Below are 21,768 nucleotides of genomic sequence, written 5' to 3'. Positions count from 1 at the left end.
CCGAGCACATGTGAGGCACTGGGTTCAATCCTCGGCATAAAAAGATAGATAAATAAATAAAATAAAGGTATTGTGTCCATCTAAAACTAAACTTTTTTTCAAAAAATATGCTGCCTCTTCTAAAAACTTAACAGAAGAGAGGAAGGAGAAGATAGCAGATGACCACTGTAAAGGAGGAGGAGTAAAAAATAAAGGTATTTTTAAAAAGAGGAAGAATAAACAGGAAAATTGGTTATTATTGGAGGAAGAGAACAAATAAGAGACAATATGAGGGACAAAAACCAAATTACGAACAAACAAATGTCAGATCAAAACAACTCAAATCCACCTAAGTCAAACCAAGGCTAAATAATAAGCAGGTGTTTGTGTGTGTACATATATATAAGTATATATATAAATAAATATCGCACACACCTCCACCTCCTCTCCACATAATCTTGAGAATGAAAAAATGTAAAATAAAATATAATGATACTGATTAAATTCAATATGTAGAAGAATAAAACTACGTCCCTATCTCTTACACTACACAAAGTCAAATCAAAGTGGATCAAAGACTTAGGAATTAGTCCAGAAACTCTGCAATTGCTAGAAAAAAAAAACATAGGACTAACACTCCAACATATTAGTGCAAGCACCAATTTCCTTAAACAAGACCCCTAGAGCTCAAGTAATAGAACCAAGAATCAATAAGGGGAATGCCATCAAATTAAAAAGCTTCTACACAATGAAGGAAAAAGGAGTCTACAGAATGGGGGGAAATCTTTGCCTACTACTCTCTGACAGGAGATTAATATCGAGCATATATAAAGAACTCAAAAAGCTTAACAGAAAAAAAAATACCTATAAAAAAACATAAATAATCAATAAATGTGCAAAATAACTAAACAGACATTTCTCAAAAGAAGAAACACAAATGACCAACAAATAAGTAAAATAAATGTTCAACATCTCCAGCAATCATGGAAATGCAAATCAAAACAACACTAATATTTCAAATCCCTCTAGTCAGAATTGCAAATCAAGAATACAAATAATAATAAATGTTGATGAGAATGTGAGGCAAAAGGACATTCATACATTGTTGATGAGATTGCAAATTAATACAACCACTCTGGAAAGTTTTATGGAGATGCCTCAAAAAGATAAGAATGGAATCACTATAAGACTATCCCACTCATTGGTATTTATCCAAAAGAGCTAAAATCAGTATACTGTAGTGATACAGACACACCAATGATTATAGCAGCACAATTCACAATAATCAAATTATGGAAACAGCCCAAGTGATTCTCAGTAGATGAATGGATTAAGAGTTTTACTCAGCCATAAAGAATGATAAAATTATGGCATTTGCAGGCAAATGGATGAAATTGGAGAATATCATGCTAAGTGAGATAAGCCAATCTCAAAAAACCAAAGGACGAATGATCTCGCTGATAAGTGGATGATGACACATAATGGGGGGTGGGAGGGGTTAGTGTTAGGGTTAGAGTTAGGGTTAGGGAGGGGGCAAGAATGGAGGAAGGAAGGACTATATAGAGGGAAAGAGGGGTGGGAGGGGTGGGGGGAAGGGAAAAAATAACCGAATGAATCAAACAACATTACCCTACGTAAATTTATGATTACACAAATGATACGCCTTTACTCCATGTACAAACAGAGAAACAACATGTATCCCATTTGTTTACAATAAAAAAAAAAAACCTTTTGAGGACTAGGGTTTTAGCTTAGTGGTAGAGTGTTTGCCTAGCATGTACAGTCTTGGATTTAGTCTCAACACCACATATAAATTATAAAATAAAAATAAGATTAAATTAAAAAAAAAGAATAAAATTGTGACATTAGCTAGTAAATGGAAAGAAATAGAGACCATCCTGGCAAGTTAAATAAGCCAGATTCAGAAAAATCAAGGGTCAAAATGCCTACTCTCATATGTGGAAGCTACAGCAAAATAAGGGGAAAATTTGGTAGGGCAGGGGAATCAGGTATCATGAAGATAAAGGGAAGATCAGAAGTAGAAAAAGGAGATCAAGAAGGAGGTAGGAGGGATGGGAAAGGGGAAGAAATGCAGAATGAATTGAATGTAATCACACTATATGCATATATAAATATACCATAGGTAATTTCACCTTTATGTATATGTAGAAAGCACCAGTGAGAAATTAACAAACAGGTAAAAGTAAGATCAATAGAGTAGAAGAAGAAGAGTGAGAGGGAAGAGGGAATGAAAGGGGGGAAATGGGGCATATGATATCATCAAAATGAATATAACTACTATGTATAACTATAATGCTCTAGAAAAATAAAAAAGAATACAGCATGAAACAGCATCTAGGCTTTCTAAAGTTAGAAATAATACCAATTGGGGATGGGTTATAGCTCAATGGTAGAGTCTATACTTAACAAACACTATGCAACAGCAAAATAAAGAATACAGATTATTTTCTTTCCACGTATATCACTGTTAAAGACAAAATTTTTGTAAAACCTAATTTTCTTTTCAAATGATTAAAGTTAATGTCTCAGATATGTTATATATATTTCTACATTAATTTAAAAATATTTGTTCTTGCCAAGCACAGCAGCACACACCTGTAATCCCAATGGTTTGAGGCTGAGACAGGAGGATTGTGAGTTCAAAGCCAGTTTCAGCAACTTAGTGAGGCCCTAAGCAACTCAGTGAGATCCTGTCTCTAAATAAAATATGAAAAAAGGGCTGGGGATGCGGCTCAGTGATTAAGGGCCCCTGGGTTCAATCCCTGGTGTCAAAAAAGCAAAAATTTGTTCAAGTGTTTCACCAGGTAAAGTATCAAGGTTACATACAGTTCTATGATTTGAATAAACATTTAGAAGCCATTTAACAAATGGACTTATTTCCTTGACAGCACATATGTAATAAGATTGCAATTTTTATAATTGACCAACTGATAGTCAACACAGCTATCATATGTAACATACCTTGATCTCTTTTTCAAATGGTTTGATAAAAGGTGAGCCTCTCATTGTCTGAGTTTTTATAATTTGATCATCAAGGATCGCCTGAATCTCATCCACTGAAGAAAGAATGCAGACTCCAGTATCTCGATACAGACTTATATGAAAAGCAATTTCATCCCAAGTTCCTATCATGTTATTCATGGCTTTCTCTAAGGAAAATTCCTAAAGAAGAGAAAGAGAGAAATAATGGAATGGTGAAAAGAGGACCTTATTTACTATATTACCTTTTCCTAAGTGAATTCAGTAAGCATTTGCTTTATTACACTAGCATTTCCTGACTATAATCTGTGGCATTATAACTTTTTATTAGAAAGTTTTCTTTTCTTTTTTTTTTTTTTTGTGGTACTGGGGATGGAACTCAGGGCTTTGTGCTTACGAGGCAAGCACTCTACCAGCTGAGCTATCTCCTCAGCCCTAGAAAGTTTGCTTAACAATTTAAATTTTTCTCAGAAGAATGTAGGTTTAAAGTTCACTTTTTGCTATAAAAACTACTGCTGTCAGTATTTAAATGGACAACAGGATAAAATGCCTGCTGGACTTTGAAGTGGTCTTTCTGCAGGCCAGGTCTGAGGATGTTTTCTGTGTATTTCAAGAACCCTTTCTCTATGGCCGTTTATGCTGTTAGGAAACACACACACACACACACACATACATACACACACACACCCCTATGTTACACATGCACCTCCCCCAAGATTGTTTTTTTTTAAATCTTTGTTTAATTTGTTTATTTTTATGTGACGCTGAGGATCAAACTTCATGTATGCTAGTCTAGTGCTTTACCATTGAGTTATAACCCTAGCCTCTCCCCAGGATTCTTAATGAAATAACTATATATCATGTATCTATGCAAGCTTACCATCTCCATGTTAGGAATCAGGAAGAGGTCAAAAGAGCCATTTTTAGTCTGGATTCAAGACAAAAAAGCACACTTTGTGCAGGAAAAAGAGTGTTCTTTTCTGATTTTCTCCCCCATCTCTACCCACTGCTATCCAGTACTAAGCACATTCAATCACAACACAGCTATGATTATTCGATTTACAAACTCATCAAAGTATTTCAGTTTATCTTTACCTTGCTTGCACCTGCACTTATCACTTCAAATTTATCCAAGTATGGTGTAAGGTTTAATTTCAAAACTTTTCTCAGTGTTGTTCCAGAGTCTGGAGTCAAGTCATAGCCAACAATTTCTGACATCTGTTTCCAGTGACGAGCTCTCATTCCTGGATTGCATAGAATGGAGACAGTAGGAATATACTCCTAATGGTAAAAATATAAACAATAATGTCATTTGACTCCCATACATATAGATTCTACAGACAAACCTTGAAAGTATAAAAAATACATTTCTTCAAATTATTTAATCTATTTACAGAAATACAATTAAAATCTCAATTACATTTGGAGGAAGAGAAAAACTAACAAAATGATTCTAAAGTTCACCTGATGAATAAACACATTTTTACATTCGAAGACAAAAATTTGTTTTGAAAGTTTAACTGAAAAATAATCATGTAAAAATAGCCAAGAAAATTACAAAAGTTATAAAGAATGAGGGATAAATGTTCTATAAATATGTATCTGAGGAAAGTATGGTAACTAAAGCTGTGGTATTTTTTTTTAGAAATTTCAAGTTGTTATATATACTATTTGTGGAAATATATGTTACACCAGGTGTGGTGGCACATGCCTGTAATCCCAGCAGCTCGGGAGGCTGAGGCAGGAGGATCATGAGTTCAAAGCCAGTCTCAGCAAAAACAAGGTACTAAGCAACTCAGAGAGACTCTGTCTCTAAATAAAATACAAAATAAGGCTGGGGATGTGACTCATCGATCGGGTGCCCCTGAGTTCAATCCCCAGTACCTGCCCCCCCCAAAAAAATATATGTTATAATATCAAAATATAGCATATAGTTATAAACACACACACACACATGAATGGGGAAAAAGCCTTACTGAAATGCAAAAATGTAGCTACGCTTTATTCTCTGCTAAGATCAAGAATTTATAATCATCATCTTGCATATTTCTATCTACTTTTAGGTACTCACTTTTCAAAATCATATAAATTTTGAAGTTATTTTTGTTTGAAAATAAAAATAAGATATTCAACAACACAATTTGTCATTCTTGATATCAACAGAACATTTTTCTTAAAATCGGGAACAAGATAAGTATACCCATTGTTACTACTTCTAATCAACATTGTATTCAGTGTTTCAGCCAGTTCAATAATTTACATAAATAAAAGATATGGGGGAAACATTAAAAACTATCTTTACCACACACACATCAGATAGAGCACTAATCTCCAGGATATATAAAGAACTCAAAAAACTTAACACCAAAAGGCTGAGGTTGTGGCTCAGTGGTAGAGCATTTGCCTAGCATGTGTGAGGCAGTGGGTTCAATTCTCAGCACCACATGTAAATATGTAAGTAAATGAATAAAATAAAAGGTCCATCAACATCTAAAAAATATTTTTAAAAAACAACACCAAAAATACAAATAACCCAATCAATAAATGGGCTAAGGAACAGAGCAGACACTTCACAGAAGATACACAATCAACAAATACATGAAAAAATGTTCAACGTCTCTAGTAATTAGAGGAATGCAAATCAAAACTACACTAAGATTTGATCTCACTCCAATCAGAATGGCAATTATCAAGAATACAAGCAACAGTAAGTATTGGTGAGGATGTGGGGAAAAAGGTACATTCATACGTTGCTGGTGGGACTGTAAATTGGTGCAACTACTTTGGAAAGCAGTATTGAGATTACTCAGAAAACTTGGAACACAGCCGCCATTTAACCCAGCTATCCCACTCCTCAGTTTATACCCAAAGGACTTAAAATCAGCATACTACAGTGAGCCAGTCACATCAATGTTTGTAGCAGCTCAATTCACAATAATAAACTGTGGAACCAACCTAGATATCCTTGAATAGATGAATGGATAAAGAAACTGTGGTATATATACACAATGGAATATTACTAAGCCTTAAAGGAGAATAAAATTATGGCATTTGCAGGTAAATGGATGGAACTAGATATATCTAGATATATGCTAAGTGAAATAAGCCAATCCCCCAAAACCAAAGGTCAAATGTTTTCTCTGATATGTGAATGCTGATGTGGGGCAGAGGGCAAGGGAAGAATGGAGGGAAGAATGGGCAGAGGGAAGTAAGGGGACGGGAGCAGGTATAGGGGCAAGAAAGATGGTGGAATGAGATGGAAATCATTACCCTAGGTACATGTATGACTGCATGAATGATATGACTGTACATTGTGTACATTGATGTACAATGAATTGAAATGCATTCTGCTATCATGTATAACTAATTAGATTAAAAATAAATTTTTTTTAAAGAAGGAAAGTGCCCATCAAAAATAGATAAATAAATGAGCAAAAGGAAGATCAGTAGAGTAGAGGAAAGAGAATGGGGGAGGGTGAAGGGGAGGGAAAGTTGCAGGGGCAGGTTTTGAAATCAAATTCCATGCATGTATGATTTTGTCAGAATGAACACAACTACTATATATAATTCTCTAATAAATTATATTTGGCCATAAATTTTAAAAAAAGACAAGGTGAAGACCTTAAGTTTTTCACTTTTCCCAACTTGTCAGAGAGCAACTCAAGGAAGGGTGACAGACTGTAAAAGTATTTTATTTTTCTATAAATAAAAAGGAAGAAAAGTAAAACAAACAATTAAAACAAAACCACTATGTTTCACAGATGGCTGTATATGTACAGTTTCTGAATATTAAATTAACATAAAGAAATTAATAAAATTTCTGTATGCTAGTCACAGCTAAACACATAAAAAATACCAATCTACAATAATAACAACAATAACAAAATGAAGTACACTGGGATAATCAAATTAAAACTGTGCAAAGTTGTTTGGGAGAAGTTATATAACTTCATTCAACAATTTTAATGAAAATCTAAATACAGTTAAATCTAATAAAATAAAAACAAATGTAAAAAACAGAGATTCACATAAGTGACAAGGGGTTATAGTCCAGAATATATTATAAGAATCCCCAAAGAATCCCCAAAATCAACAATAAAAACAGAAACAACCAACCACACAAATGGAGTCCAAAGTATAAATGAAATACGAAAGGCAAATTGAATGTAAATTCTGTGATGGTAGAGATTTTGGGGTTTTTTAACTGATATATCTCAATGAAGCACACAGAATAGTACCAATTATATCACTGTCAATCAATAAGAATTTGCTTTATAAATAAAATATATTTTATTGGAAATCAGGGGAATATAAATTAAAATCATATTCATATATAATGTTATATTTACTAGAGTAGCAAAAATCGTGACATCTGATGACGTGAGAATATTGGTATGGTGAGAGTTTAAATTGAGAAATAATTTGGAATTTTCTGGCAAAACTGAACAACCATATATTTTAGTATTCAGAAGTCTCACTACTAGGTATATATCCTGCTTAGAAAAACTCTTGCCCATGTACACTAGGACACAAAACTATAAGTTAACAGTATTACAGGTACATGAAAATGTGCTCAACATCATTAATAAAGAGGGAAACATGAATTAAAATTACAATGAGATCTCATTTGTGTTAGCCAGTTTTCCATCATTATGACAAAATACCCGAGAAAACAACTTAAAAGAGGAAAGCTTTATTTTGGCTCACGGTTTCAGAGGTTTGCCTCTGTGATAAACTGGCTCAATTGTTTCTGGGCTGTGCCAAGCAGTATATGATGGCAGAAAGGTGTGGCAGAAGAAAACTGCTTGCCTCATCAAAGCTAGGAAGCAGAGAGAGACAATGGAAGAGGACAGCGAGAAGATACACTCCTCCATAGTGCACCCCTTGTGACATACTTCCTCCAACAAGGCCTCACCTTCAACAGTTTTTCACCACCTCCCAATAATGCCATCGAATTATGAATCCACTGACACATTAATCCGCTGATGAGGTTAGTGCCTTCTAGATCCAATCACTTCCCCAAAACCCCACCTGAACTTTGCTGCACTGAGAGACAATCCATCAACACATGAGCCTTTAGGAGACATTACAGATCCATACTACACATCTGTTAGAATGGCAAAAAGATAAAAGTGTTGACAAGGATGTGGAGAAAATTAAATTCTTATGGACTCTGCTGGTGGGGACAGAAATTAGTACAACCATTATAAAAACAGGTTCCTCAGAAAATTAAAATTAGAACTACCACATGAACTAGTAACCTCACTTCTGTGTATACAAATCTAAAGAAAACGAAATGAGTATCTTGAAGAGATATTTGTACATCCATGTTCACTTCAGCATTATTCACAATAGCTAACCATGAAAACCACCTAAATACTCACCAAAAATGAATGGATAAAGAAAATGAGGCATATATGTGTATACACATACACATAACAGACAATATGGATGAATCCTGAGGGCATTAAGAGTGAAATAACTCAGAAAGAGATGACAAATATTATATGATCTCAGTTGTATGTAGAATGTAAAACAGTTAAAGTCATAACAACTGATAGAGCAGTGATTTTCAGGGTTAGGGCAATGAAGAAATGTTGGTCAAAGAATACAAACTTTCACTTGAAAGATGAATTAGTTCTAGGGATCTAAAATAGAGCACAGTGACTATAGTTAACAATACTTGTTAACTATAAATTTTAATGGTGAGAACATTTTAAAAAGGTAACTATGTGAGGTAATGGATGTATGTAACTGGATTTTGTTAATCATTTCATAATATCTACATAATCAAATAATCACATTGTAAACCTTAAATTTATATATATTGTCAATTATATTTCACCAAAGTTGAAAAAAGTATTAATAATAACATAAAACTACATATGGATGACATATTTTGATATGATTTTATAAACTATTAAATTCAAATTTGATTAAAACAAAAAAGTAAAGGAAACGGAAACACAAAATTATGACACATTTAACTTTAAGAGGAATTAAAGGGATAAAATAAGAAATGCACAGAAGGAAAACAACAGTATTAGTAACCTAAGGAGGAAAGGAGTCATGACTGTTCATTTTCTTACTGTACTTCATAACTTACATATGTGTTATATATATTCTTCAAGTATTAGATAATAAAAGTGTTGAGAAAAAAGAGCACTTACCTGTCCCTCTTCCCAATCCAAAGCCTTAAAATCACACTTATTTTTCTGATCCACCTTCATTAAAAAAAAAAAAAACCTTACCTGTTCTCCAAATGGCAAAATTAATTACTCCAGGCCCTATTCTCTCACGGGATACTGATATACTCTACTTAAGAATTAATTCATTCAGGGCTGATAATGTGGCTCAGTGGTAGAGCACTTGCCTAGCACATGTGAGGCACTGGGTTCAATCCTCAGCATCACATAAATATAAAAAAATAAAGGTACTGTGTTAATCTACAACTAAAAAATATTTTTTAAAAAAGAATTTCTTCATTCTATCACCTTGTACTAGTTGTCCAAAGTCTATTTTTCTACCACATTTTATTCTCGCTGATGTGCAAGAACCATTTCTTTTTTTTGTTTGTTTGTTTTTTGTTTTTTTTTTTTACATTTACATAGGGTAATGATGTTTATTTTATTTTTCCCCTCCCCCCACCCCTCCCACCCCTCTTTCCCTCTACACAGTCCTTCTTTCCTTCATTCTTGCTGCTCTCCTTAGCCTAACTCTAAACCTAACCCTAAACCTAATGCTAGCCCCTCCCACCCCCCATTATATGTCCTCATCCGCTTATCAGCGAGATCATTCGTCCTTTAGTTTTTTGAGATTGGCTTATCTCACTTAGCATGATATTCTCCAATTTCGACCATTTGCCTACAAATGCCATAATTTTATCATTCTTCATTGCGGAGTAATATTCCATTGTATAAATATGCCACAGTTTCTTTATCCATTCATCAACTGAAGGGCATCTAGGTTGGTTCCACAATCTGGCTATGGTGAATTGAGCAGCAATGAACATTGATGTGGCTGTATCTCTGTAATATGCTGATTTTAAGTCCTTTGGGTATAGGCCGAGGAGTGGGATAGCTGGGTCAAATGGTGTTTCCATTCCAAGCTTTCTGAGGAATCTCCACACTGCTTTCCAGAGTGGCTGCACTAATTTGCAACCCCACCAGCAATGTATGAGTGTTCCTTTTTCACCACATCCTCGCCAACACCTATTGTTGCTTGTATTCTTGATAATCGCCATTCTAATTGGGGTGAGATGAAATCTTAGGGTAGTTTTGATTTGCATTTCCCTTATTACTAGGGATGTTGAACATTTCTTCATATATCTGTTGATTACTTGTACATCTTCTTCTGTGAAGTGTCTGTTCATTTCCTTAGCCCATTTGTTGATTGGATTATTTGTATTCTTCGTGTAGAGTTTTTTGAGTTCTTTATAGATTCTGGAAATTAGCGCTCTATCTGAGGTATGGTTGGCAAAGATATTCTCCCACTCTATAGGCTCTCTCTTCACATTTCTGATAGTTTCCTTTGCTGAGAGAAAGCTTTTAAGTTTGAATCTATCCCAGTTGTTGATTCTTGCTTTTATTTCTTGTGCTATGGGAGTCCTGTTAAGGAAATCTGATCCTGAGCCAACAAGTTGAAGATTTGGACCTCCTTTTTCTTCTATAAGATGCAGGGTCTCTGGTCTGATTCCGAGGTCCTTGATCCATTTTGAGTTGAGTTTTGTGTAGGGTGAGAGATAGGGGTTTAATTTCATTCTATTGCATATGGTTTTCCAGTTTTCCCAGCACCATTTGTTGAAGAGGCTATCTTTTCTCCATTGCATATTGTTGGAACCTTTGTCTAGTATGAGAAAATTGTATTTATTTGGGTTTGTGTCCATGTCCTCTATTCTGTACCATTGATCTACCTGTCTATTTTGGTACCAATACCATGCCGTTTTTGTTACTATTGCTTTGTAGTAGAGTTGAAGATCTGGTATTGCAATACCCCCTGCTTCGCTCTTGCTACTGAGGATTGCTTTAGCTATTCTAGGTTTTTTATTCTTCCAGATGAATTTCATAATTGCTTGCTCTATTTCTGCAAGGTACATCATTGGGATTTTAATTGGAATTGCATTGAATCTGTATAGCACTTTAGGTAGTATAGCCATTTTGACGATATTAATTCTGCCTATCCAGGAACATGGGAGATCTTTCCATCTTCTAAGGATTTCTTGAATTTCTTTCTTTAGTGTTCTGTAGTTCTCATTGTAGAGGTCTTTCACCTCTTTTGTGAGATTGATTCCCAAGTATTTTTTTTTTTTTTGATGCTATTGTGAATGGGGTAGTTTTCCTAATTTCTCTTTCTGAAGATTCATCACTTATGTATAAAAATGCATTGGATTTATGAGCATTGATCTTGTAACCTGCTACTTTACTGAATTCACTTATGAGTTCTAAAAGTTTTCTGGTGGAATTTCCAGGTTCCTCTAAATATATAATCATGTCATCAGCGAACAGGGATAGTTTGAGTTCTTCTTTTCCTATTCGTATCCCTTTAATTTCTTTGGTTTGTCTAATTGCTCTGGCTAGAGTCTCAAGGACGATGTTGAATAGAAGTGGTGAAAGAGGGCATCCCTGCCTTGTTCCAGTTTTTAGGGGGAATGCTTTCAGTTTTTCACCATTTAGAATGATATTAACCATGGGCTTAGCGTAGATTGCCTTTATAATGTTTAGGAATGTTCCCACTACCCCAATTTTTTCTAGTGTTTTGAGCATGAAAGGATGCTGTATTTTATCAAATGCTTTTTCTGCATCTATTGAAATAATCATGTGATTCTTAACTTTAAGTCTGTTGATATGGTGAATGACATTTATTGATTTCCGAATGTTGAACCAACCTTGCATCCCTGGGATAAAACCCACTTGATCGTGGTACACTATCTTTTTAATATATATTTGTATGCGATTTGCTAAAATTTTGTTGAGAATTTTTGCATCGATGTTCATTAAGGATATTGGTCTGAAATTTTCTTTCCTCGATGTGTCTCTGTCTGGTTTAGGTATCAGGGTGATATTGGCTTCATAGAACGAGTTTGGTAGGGTTCCCTCCTCTTCTATTTCATGGAATAGTTTGAGAGTATTGGAATGAGCTCTTCTTTAAAGGTTTTGTAGAACTCGGCTGAGAACCCATCTGGTCCTGGACTTTTCTTTGTTGGTAGGCTTTTGATGACCTCTTCTATTTCATTGCTTGAAATTGGTTTATGTATGTGTTGTGTATGTCCTCCTCGTTCAGTTTAGGTAGTTCATATGTCTCTAGAAATTTGTTGATGTCTTCGAGGTTTTCTGTTTTGTTGGAGTATAGATTTTCGAAATAGCTTCTAATTATGTTTTGTATTTCACTCGTGTCTGTTGTGATGTTTCCTTGTTCATTCCGAATTTTAGTAATTTGAGTTTTCTCCCTCTTTCTCTTTGTTAGTGTGGCTAAGGGTTTATCAATTTTATTTATTTTTTCAAAGAACCAACTATTTATTTTGTTAATTTTCCAATTGTTTCTTTTGTTTCGATTTCGTTGATTTCGGCTCTGATTTTAACTATTTCCTGTCTTCTACTACTTTTGGTGTTGGTCTGTTCTTCTTTTTCTAGTGCTTTGAGCTGTAGTGTTAAGTCGTTTATTTGTTGATTTCTACTTCTTTTTTTGAATGCACCCCATGAAATAAATCTTCCTCTAAGTACTGCTTTCATAGTGTCCCAGAGATTTTGATATGATGTGTCTTTGTTCTCGTTTACTTCTAAGAATTTTTTTATTTCCCTCCTGATGTCTTCTGTTATCCATTCATCATATAATAGTGTATTATTTAGTCTCCAGGTATTGGAGAAGTTTCTGTTTTTATTCTGTCATTTATTTCTAATTTCAATCCATTATGATCTGATAGAGTACATGGTAGTATCTCTATCTTCTTGTATTTGCTAACAGTAGCTTTGTGGAATAAAATATGGTCTATTTTAGAGAAGGATCCATGTGCTGCTGAGAAGAAAGTGTATTCGTTCTTTGTTGGATGGTATATTCTATATATGTCCGTTAAGTCTAAATTGCTGATTGTGTTGTTGAGATCTATAGTTTCTTTATTCAATTTTTGTTTGGACGATCTATCCAGTGGTGAGAGAGGTGTGTTAAAATCGCCTAGTATTATTGTGTTGTGGTCTATTTGAATTCTGTAATTGAGAAGGATTTGTTTGACGTACGTGGATGAGCCAATGTTCGGGGCATAGATATTTATGATTGTTAAGTCTTGCTGATTTATGCTTCCCTTAAGCAGCATGTAATGTCCTTCTTTATCCCTTCTGATTAGTTTTGGTTTGAAGTCCACATTATCTGAGATGAGGATGGATACTCCAGCTTTTTTGCTGTGTCCGTGTGCATGGTATGTTTTTCCCCATCCTTTCACCTTTAGTCTATGGGTGTCTCTTTCTATGAGGTGAGTCTCTTGTAGGCAGCATATTGTTGGATTTTTCTTTTTAATCCAATCTGCCAGTCTGTGTCTTTTGATTGATGAATTCAGGCCATTAACATTCAGAGTTATTATTGTGATATGATTTGTATTCCCAGTCAATTGACTCATATTTGGTTTTGACATGATTTGGTTTCTCCTTTATTTGGCTATTCCTTTAGGCTAGTGCCTCCTGTTGCTGATTTGCATCGTTGTTTTTCATCTCTTCCTCATGGAATATTTTGCTGAGAATGTTCTGTAATGCTGGCTTTCTTTTTGTAAATTCCTTTAGCTTTTGTTTATCATGGAAGGCTCTTATTTCATCGTCAAATTTGAAGGTAAGTTTTGCTGGGTATAAGATTCTTGGTTGGCATCCGTTTTCTTTCAGAGCTTGACAAATGTTGTTCCAGGCCCTTCTAGCTTTTAGGGTCTGGATTGAAAAATCTGCTGATATTCTTATTGGTTTCCCTCTGAATGTAATTTGATTCTTTTCTCTCGCGGCCTTTAAAATTCTGTCTTCATTTTGTATGTTAGGTATTTTCATAATAATGTGCCTTGGTGTGGGTCTGTTGTAATTTTGTATGTTTGGAGTTCTATAAGCCTCTTGTACTTGGTTTTCCATTTCATTCTTCAGATTTGGGAAATTTTCTGTTATTATTTCATTGAATAGATTGTTCATTCCTTTGGTTTGTTTCTCTAAGCCTTCCTCAATCCCAATAATTCTTAAATTTGGCCTTTTCATGATATCCCATAATTCTTGTAGATTCTGTTCATGATTTCTTACCATCTTTTCTGTTTGGCCGACTTTGCTTTCAAGATTAAATAATTTGTCTTCAATGTCTGAGGTTCTGTCTTCCAGGTGTTCTATCCTATTGGTTATGCTTTCTATGGAGTTTTTAACTTGGTTTATTGTTTCCTTCATTTCAAGTATTTCAGTTTGTTTTTTTTTTCAGTATCTCTAACTCTTTATTGAAACGATCTCTTGCTTCCCGTATTTGGTCTTTTAACTGTTGATTGGTGCGATCATTTAATGCCTGCATTTGCTCTTTCATCTCCTCCTTCAATGCCTGCATTTACTCTTTCATCTCCTCATTAGCTTCCCTGATCGTTTTAATTACGTACATTCTGAACTCCCTTTCTGACATTTCTTCTGCTGTGCTGTCATTGGGTTTTATTGATGTAGTATCTAGGTTTGTTTGGGACATTTTCTTCCCTTGTTTTCTCATATTGGTCAGTTGTCAGTGGGACCCTGAGATATTGCAGTTTTCCGCTACTGGCTTATAGTGTCCCGGTAGATTTCCAGTGTATCACCTCCCAGCCTTCAGTAGCCTGAGGTCTTGGAGGAATCTGATAAAGCAGCTCATCCGAAGAAAACTGCCCCTAGCCCCCTACTGGTTCCACGGTTTGGAACTGGCTCTGTGCGGAAATGCTCTCACTGTGGGCCTGCGCCGTGCAGCTGGCCGTGTGGGAGGAGCCCACTGCCGGAGTGTGGAAGGCTACCTTGGGAAGACTCTAGCTGCCCTGCCCGGCTCCAATAAGCCACCTCTATCTGGGCCTGCCACCCGGGCCGAGCTTTACCCAGTGGGCAGACTCACCTGTGGCTCTATTTCAGTCCGAGTCTCTCAATGCCTCCCCTTCTTAACTCCTGGGTTCTGGAGCGACTAGGGGTGCAGTCTCCCTCTAGGCCGCCATCTTGGATCGCCCCGTGAAGAGAGCCTGCAGCCAGAGTGGGCAGAGCCGCCTGAAGAGGTCTCTGGCTGCCCTGCCCTAATCCCAGAGGGTGCTTGCTGATCGCGGCTCTCCGCTGGTTCGTTGCCGGAGTACGCTGCGCTGCAGGGGCTCCGGGACTCGGAGCTTGTTCTGGTCAGAAAGGCTCTCACTAGCGGGCCAGTTCCGTTCCAAGAACCTGGAGAAGCTGGCTGTGTGGGCGGGGCCCACCGCCGGAGTGCGCAGGGCTGCCTGTGAATGACTCTAGCTGCCCTGCCCGGCTCCGATAAGCCACCTCTATCTGGGCCTGCCACCCGGGCCGAGCTTTACCCAGTGGGCAGACTCACCCGTGGCTCTATTTCAGTCCGAGTCTCTCAATGCCTCCCCTTCTTAACTCCAGGGTTCTGGAGCGACTAGGGGTGCAGTCTCCCTCTAGGCCGCCATCTTGGATCGCCCCGTGAAGAGAGCCTGCAGCCGGAGTGGGCAGAGCCGCCTGAAGAGGTCTCTGGCTGCCCTGCCCTAATCCCAGAGGCTGTTTGCGGATCGTGGCTCTCCGCTGGTTCGTTGCCGGAGTACGCTGCGCTGCAGGGGCTCCGGGACTCGAAGCTTGTTCTGGTCAGAAAGACTCTCACTAGCGGGCCAGTTCCGTTCCGAGAACCTGGAGAAGCTCAAGAACCATTTCTTATTTATCCTTGCCCCTTAACACATAAAAAATATCCTTTCAGTGGTGGTCAAATATTTTCTGGATTTAATTTTATTTGTATCCATTCTATGCATGCAAACAATGTTCAATTTCACTAATGAAATTAACTATTAGATATGGCCAAAAGTCAATTTGAGAGACCTAGAGGGAAAAAAATTACATTATTAGACCCTCCTAATATCAATATCCAAGCAAATTTAGCAAATGGAGAAAAAAACATTTAGATTTGAAAGGAGTAAGAATCTCCATTCTCAGATGGCATGATCTTCAATATAGAAAATCTTAAGCAATTCATTTTAAAAAATGAGAACTACAGCTGGGTGCAATGGCACACTCCTATAATCACAGTGACTTGGGAGGCTGAGACAGGAGGATTCCAAGTTTGAGACCAGCCTCAACAACTTTGCAAGACCCTAAGCAACTTATCGAGACCCTGTCTCAAAATAAAAAATAAAAATGACTGACTCAGAAGTTAAGTGACTGAGTTCAATCCCCGATTAAAGAGAGAGAGAGACAAAGACAGAGAAAGAGAGATGACAGACTGAGACTGAGACTACATACTATTCCTCAGTATTTAGCCCAAAGAATTAAAGTCATCATACTATAGTGATACATGTACATCCATGTTCAAAGCAGCACAATTTATAGTAGCCAAATTATGGAATCAGCTTAGGTGTTCATCAACAGATGAATGAATAAAGTGTGGTTTATATACCACAAATTATGTAATTTGCAGGAAAATGGATGGAACTAGAGACCACTATGTGACGGGAAATAAGCCAACTCAGAAGGTCAAAAGTCATGTTTTCTCCCATATATGGAAGCTAGAGAGGAAGGAAAAGATAGTGGAGGTGGGAGGAACAGGGATCTCATGAAGATGAAAACTGGCTAAATTATATTGCTACATCATGTGCATGTGTGAATATCTAACAACAAATTCCATCATTATGTATAACTATAATGTACCAATTAAAAATGTGGAAAGAAAAAATTGAGAACTAAAAATCAAGGTTGCAAGATACAAGATCAATACACAAAAATCAAATATTTAAGCAATCCAAAATTAGAAGTGGGGGAAAAGTATCACACATCATAGCATCAAGAAGAATAAAGTACTTATGAATAAATTAAATGAAAGAAGTGCAAGACTTTAGCAAGACAAAATGGCAATGCATATAATCCTAAAGACTTCAGAAACTGAGGCAGGAAGATCACAAGTTCAAGGACAGCATGAGCAATTTAACAAGACCCTGTCTCAAAGTTAAAAGGGTTGTGGATGTAGTTCACTGGTAGAGCTCCCTGGGTTCAATGCTCTGATACTTCAAAATGAAAGAATAAAAAGTATAAGACTTATAGAGTAAAAATTACAAATAATAGTTTAAAATTAAAGAAGACCTAAATAAATAGAAATATACTCTATGTGCACATAAAACAAAATAAAATGGACTGGGGATGTAGGTCAGTGATAAAACACCCCTGGATTCAATCCCCCAAAAAAGTAAAAAATGAAAAGATAACCCACTAAATGAGAGAAACTTTTATTTCAAAAAACCTGAGATTTACATCTAGAATATATTAAAGAACTAAAATTCAATAAGAGACAAATAGTCCAATTAAATGGACAAAGGATTTGAATAGTATTTCTCCAAAGATGACATACAAATGACCAAAAACACATGAAAAGATGCTCAACATGAGCCATCAAGTAAATGCAAATCGAAACCTGAAGGTGATACAATTTCATACCCAGTAGGATGGCAATAATTAAAAAGATGAACAATAACAAGTATTGACTAGGATATAGACAAATTGGAATCTTCATGCATTGCTGATGTTAATATAAAATGGTATAGCCACTCTGTAAAAGTTAAACATTAAATGACCATGTGACCCTGCAATTCTACCCTGAGATATATACTCAAAAAAGTGAAACATATTCACATGTATGTTTGTGTTGTACACGAATGTTCATAGCAGTATTATTTTCAATAGCCAAAAAATGAAAATGCAAATGCCCATCAATTAATGACTGGATAAACAAGTTGCAGTATACCCATACAATGAAATATTATTCATCAATAGACATGAATGAAGTACTAAAATGCTACAACATGGATATACCTTGCAAACATGCTAAATGGAAGAAGTCACAAAAGTCACATATGATTTCATTTATAAAAAATTATAAAATAAACAAATTCATAGAGAAAGTGATTTAGTAGTTGCTATGCCTAGGAGGAGGAGGGAATGGAAGAGTGACTGCTAACATCTGTTGATTTAGTTTTTAGAACAATGAAGATGTTCAAAAATTAAAAGACAGTCATGGTTGCACGACACTGACTTTTTAAAAAGTCACTGATTATATTTTAAAGGGTGGATTTTAGGGTATATTATACCTCATTAAAGCCATTATAAAAAATACAAGCCAATAAAAAAGAAAAACAGCTAACTACTGGTAAAATTATTGCAATTATAAGTATGTAACAATTTTTTTAAACATGAAAGCAGTCAACAAACATTACCCCACTTCAATTTCTTTCCATTGTGCGCTATGTAGGGTATTAGGATCAAATTTTTTAGTTTTTCAACAGGTGTTACCAAAATTTATTTAAAACCTGGGGCAGGGTAGGAAGTGGTGGTTGTCCTTATGTTTAAAGACTACTCTATTCAACTCACTGTTTACTATTTACTAAAAGGTCACAGACTATACTTACATGTTTGCTTTTGTTTGGCAGAGATGCAAACAATTTCTGTCAACTATAAATGCTATCTCCACATGTTATGGCTCATTATCCTATATGACATTACTTGCTCTTATATCAATACTAGCAATTTTTATTTAACACTTCTTTATTAAATTATCTATAAATGCTCATCTCTTCAAATGCTTTTTGAAGTAGTCCTACCAACTTCTAGATTCTAATAAACAAAATACAATATTAGACACTTTTCATTTTTGTATGAGTTATATTTATATTTCATGTAAATAATAATTTAATAAACTTTTAAAACTGGAGGACCATAATCTAGTAAACTTTAAAAAAATTTTTTTTAGTTGTAGATGGACACAATACCTTTATTTATTTTTATGTGGAAGATGGAACCCAGTGCTTCACACATGCTAGGCAAACACTCTACCACTGAGCTACAACCCCAGCCCCATTAGTAAACTTTGTATTTTGCTTAATAAGGACATTGAATTTTTGCTTTTAGTTCAAATTCATTTCCTTTTTATATTCCAAGTTTTCCTTTTTTATTCCAAGTTACCCTTACATGATCTGCTACTCAATAAAGAGAAACTTATTCAAATAGGGTAACAGAAGATTTTTCCAGGTAACTGTTTACTATCAAGAAGCAATATCAATAAATCCTTGGGAAATGGATCCATGGTCTTTATACTTTTGTCAAGGACCAGTTGCTCTGGACTGAAGAATCCTAATTCATTTAATGTTGATCTAAGCTCCTGTTGACATAAGGAATTGACTTCCTTATGAGCTTTGTCCTTAACAAGCTCTAAAATGTGAACAGTACTAGAAAAATCATTCAACTATCTGCATTTAATCATTTGGAAGGTCTACGCCCTTTGTATACTTATAGCTAGTTGTGACTGTCTTTTATATTTATCAAGCATTGTTATGTGAAGGGACAGATTTCAATGGTTTCTGTAGGAAAGAAATAAAAAAAAAATCTCATAATAAATCAAATTTTCTGGATTCAGTTTTGATTTTGCTTCCAAATTTTTAAATTTCTCTTCATTAGTACTTGATGGAAACAGTTCTACCAGGTATTTCTTGAGTTATTCTTAAGACTCAGTATCTATGGGTCAACAACTTCTGGAATAAAACCACTTTTCCTCCTAAGTATTTTGCAAATGTGTAAATTTTTAAATGTATTCATCCTGAAAAAAACATCTAAAATATTATTCAAAGTTTGAATTACACCAAACTAATGGTAAGCTGTTTCATTTTGTTTAGTTTTTGCTATTGTTTGGGTAAGTGTCCCTCCAGAGGCCCAGGTGTTAAAAGTTTTGTTCCCAGTGTGTAGTACTATTGGTAAACAATGGAGTCTTTAAGAGGTGGGGCCTAGTTGAAAGTTTGTTCCTGGCTCCTAGTTTGTGTTTGTTTCTCTCTCTCTCTCTCTCTCCCCCCCTCCATCCCTCCCTCCCTCCCTCCCCGCCTCTCTCACTGCTTTCTGGACATAAAATGAAACCTCTGAAACTATGAACCAAAATAAACCTCTACCATTTTAAGTTGATGATGTCAGATATTTTGTTACAGTAATAGAAAGCTAACAATTTTATTCTAGTAAATTATAAACAGTTACATAATCTTCCTATGCTTTCCACCTACTGATTTGATGTCATTTTCAGAAGGCAATATGCCATAATAAGTCTGAGCAATCATCTTCTGCCTTTCTTGGGTCAGAGGAACCCTTTGTCACCATGTTGCCAGATCTGGCTTTATATGTATGTTTTCTTTGATCAGCTCCAAATGCAACTAATATTCACCACCTAATCAGTTTTTTCTATACACTATCCCAAATAGTGCTGATTCATGATAAGAGGCTAGAGATGTGGAACTGAGACACTAAAAAGTCAAACACGCAACCATTTTTAATTGAAAAGATGAGAGGGGCAGGGCCTCTGGGCCCATGGCTGTTATCCCAGTGGCTCAGGAGGCTGAGACAGCTTCAAAGACAGCCTAGCAACTCAGCCAGGCACTAAGCAACTTAGCAACACTGTTTCAAAAAAAAAAAAAAAAAAAAATGTAAAAAGGCCTGGGGATCTGGCTCAGTGGTTAAGCACCCTGAGTTCAATCTCTGGTACCAAAAAAAATTCTTAAAAAGCTAGAGGAGGAATGTCCCTTCTCTTTGCCCTTTCCACTTCCTCCCAACATTGATCCCTCAACTCTCATATTCCCCATGTCCAGAATAGAAAGTAGGATTGAGTCAGAGCTTGAGCAAGAGGTTGAGGCAGAAAAGAAACTTTGAAAATCTAATTGTTTTCTGGTTATTTTTCCTCAGTGCCATCCCCAGTCCATATTCCTTTGATTACAATTAACAGAGATGCAATCCACTCATTTAAAAAAAGGGGGTAAAGAGCAGGAGGAGGAAGACACTATTACCTTGCAGATTCAAAGTGAGATGTGGCAGAAATAAATGCCTCAAGTACCTATTCTGGAGCCTAAGGAGGTCTCTTTATTTCCTTTTTCTTTAAGTATCAATGTCATCTCTCAAACCAGCTACCCTGTGACTACAGGGAGCTCACAACTCATACCTTCACAGCTTATGAGTAAAGAAAAAAGAGTCTCCTTTCCAGAGTCAGGTTCAAAAATTCCATGGAGAACTCTAGTTGACCCAGTTTGTGTTACAGGCTATCCCTGAACCAATTATTATGTCCAGAGAGATGATGTATTAGAATTGGTCAATCTTGATGACCACCTGAGGATAAGACTATCTAGATACTGAACAAACCCATTTTATTCACAACTAGATAAGGTCAGAGGATAGATTTTATATTTTATATAACATGCAACACAATGTTGAGAAGACATTATAATATTAAATGCCATAATAAATACCTTAAAAGCCTTTATCTGCTCCATTACTGAAGCGCACATAATAATTGTAGGATTATCTTTTGGTTCTTCTTCAGGTTTCTCTTCTATCAGAGATCGTTTCCTTGCTGCCTTTCTTTTTTCTTGTAATTCTTTCTTTTGTTTCATTTGGAAAAATTTCAATGTCTTAAAAATCTCCCGGGAAAATTCTTCTACATCAGCTTCCATGCTTTCCCCATTGAGGTCCAAAAACCCTCCATCCATCCACCTGAATTGAAAAAGAAAAAGTAGTATTAAACTTAGGTTTTTGGACCATGAGAGGCCTTAGAGAGTCTTTGGGTTAGAAACCT

At 35.8% G+C, this 21,768-nt stretch overlaps 1 protein-coding gene across 1 annotated transcript in view; it reads right to left on the bottom strand.

Annotated features, from left to right (window-relative positions):
• Dnah12 (dynein axonemal heavy chain 12) overlaps positions 1-21,768 on the bottom strand; it is a 273,790-nt gene that overhangs the window by 181,586 nt on the left and 70,436 nt on the right. The window contains exons 17-19 of the mRNA XM_047531915.1: positions 21,443-21,686; positions 4,075-4,260; positions 2,962-3,162 (exon numbers count right to left, since the gene is read on the bottom strand). Coding sequence (XP_047387871.1) covers positions 2,962-3,162; positions 4,075-4,260; positions 21,443-21,686 — 631 coding nt within the window. The remainder of the gene's footprint in view (positions 1-2,961; positions 3,163-4,074; positions 4,261-21,442; positions 21,687-21,768) is intronic.

The sequence above is a fragment of the Sciurus carolinensis genome, chromosome 17 (assembly GCF_902686445.1).
Source record: "Sciurus carolinensis chromosome 17, mSciCar1.2, whole genome shotgun sequence".
Classification (NCBI taxonomy): domain Eukaryota; kingdom Metazoa; phylum Chordata; class Mammalia; order Rodentia; family Sciuridae; genus Sciurus; species Sciurus carolinensis.
The sequence above is the reverse complement of the archived record's forward strand: the minus strand, read 5'-3'. Positions and strand labels throughout refer to the sequence as shown.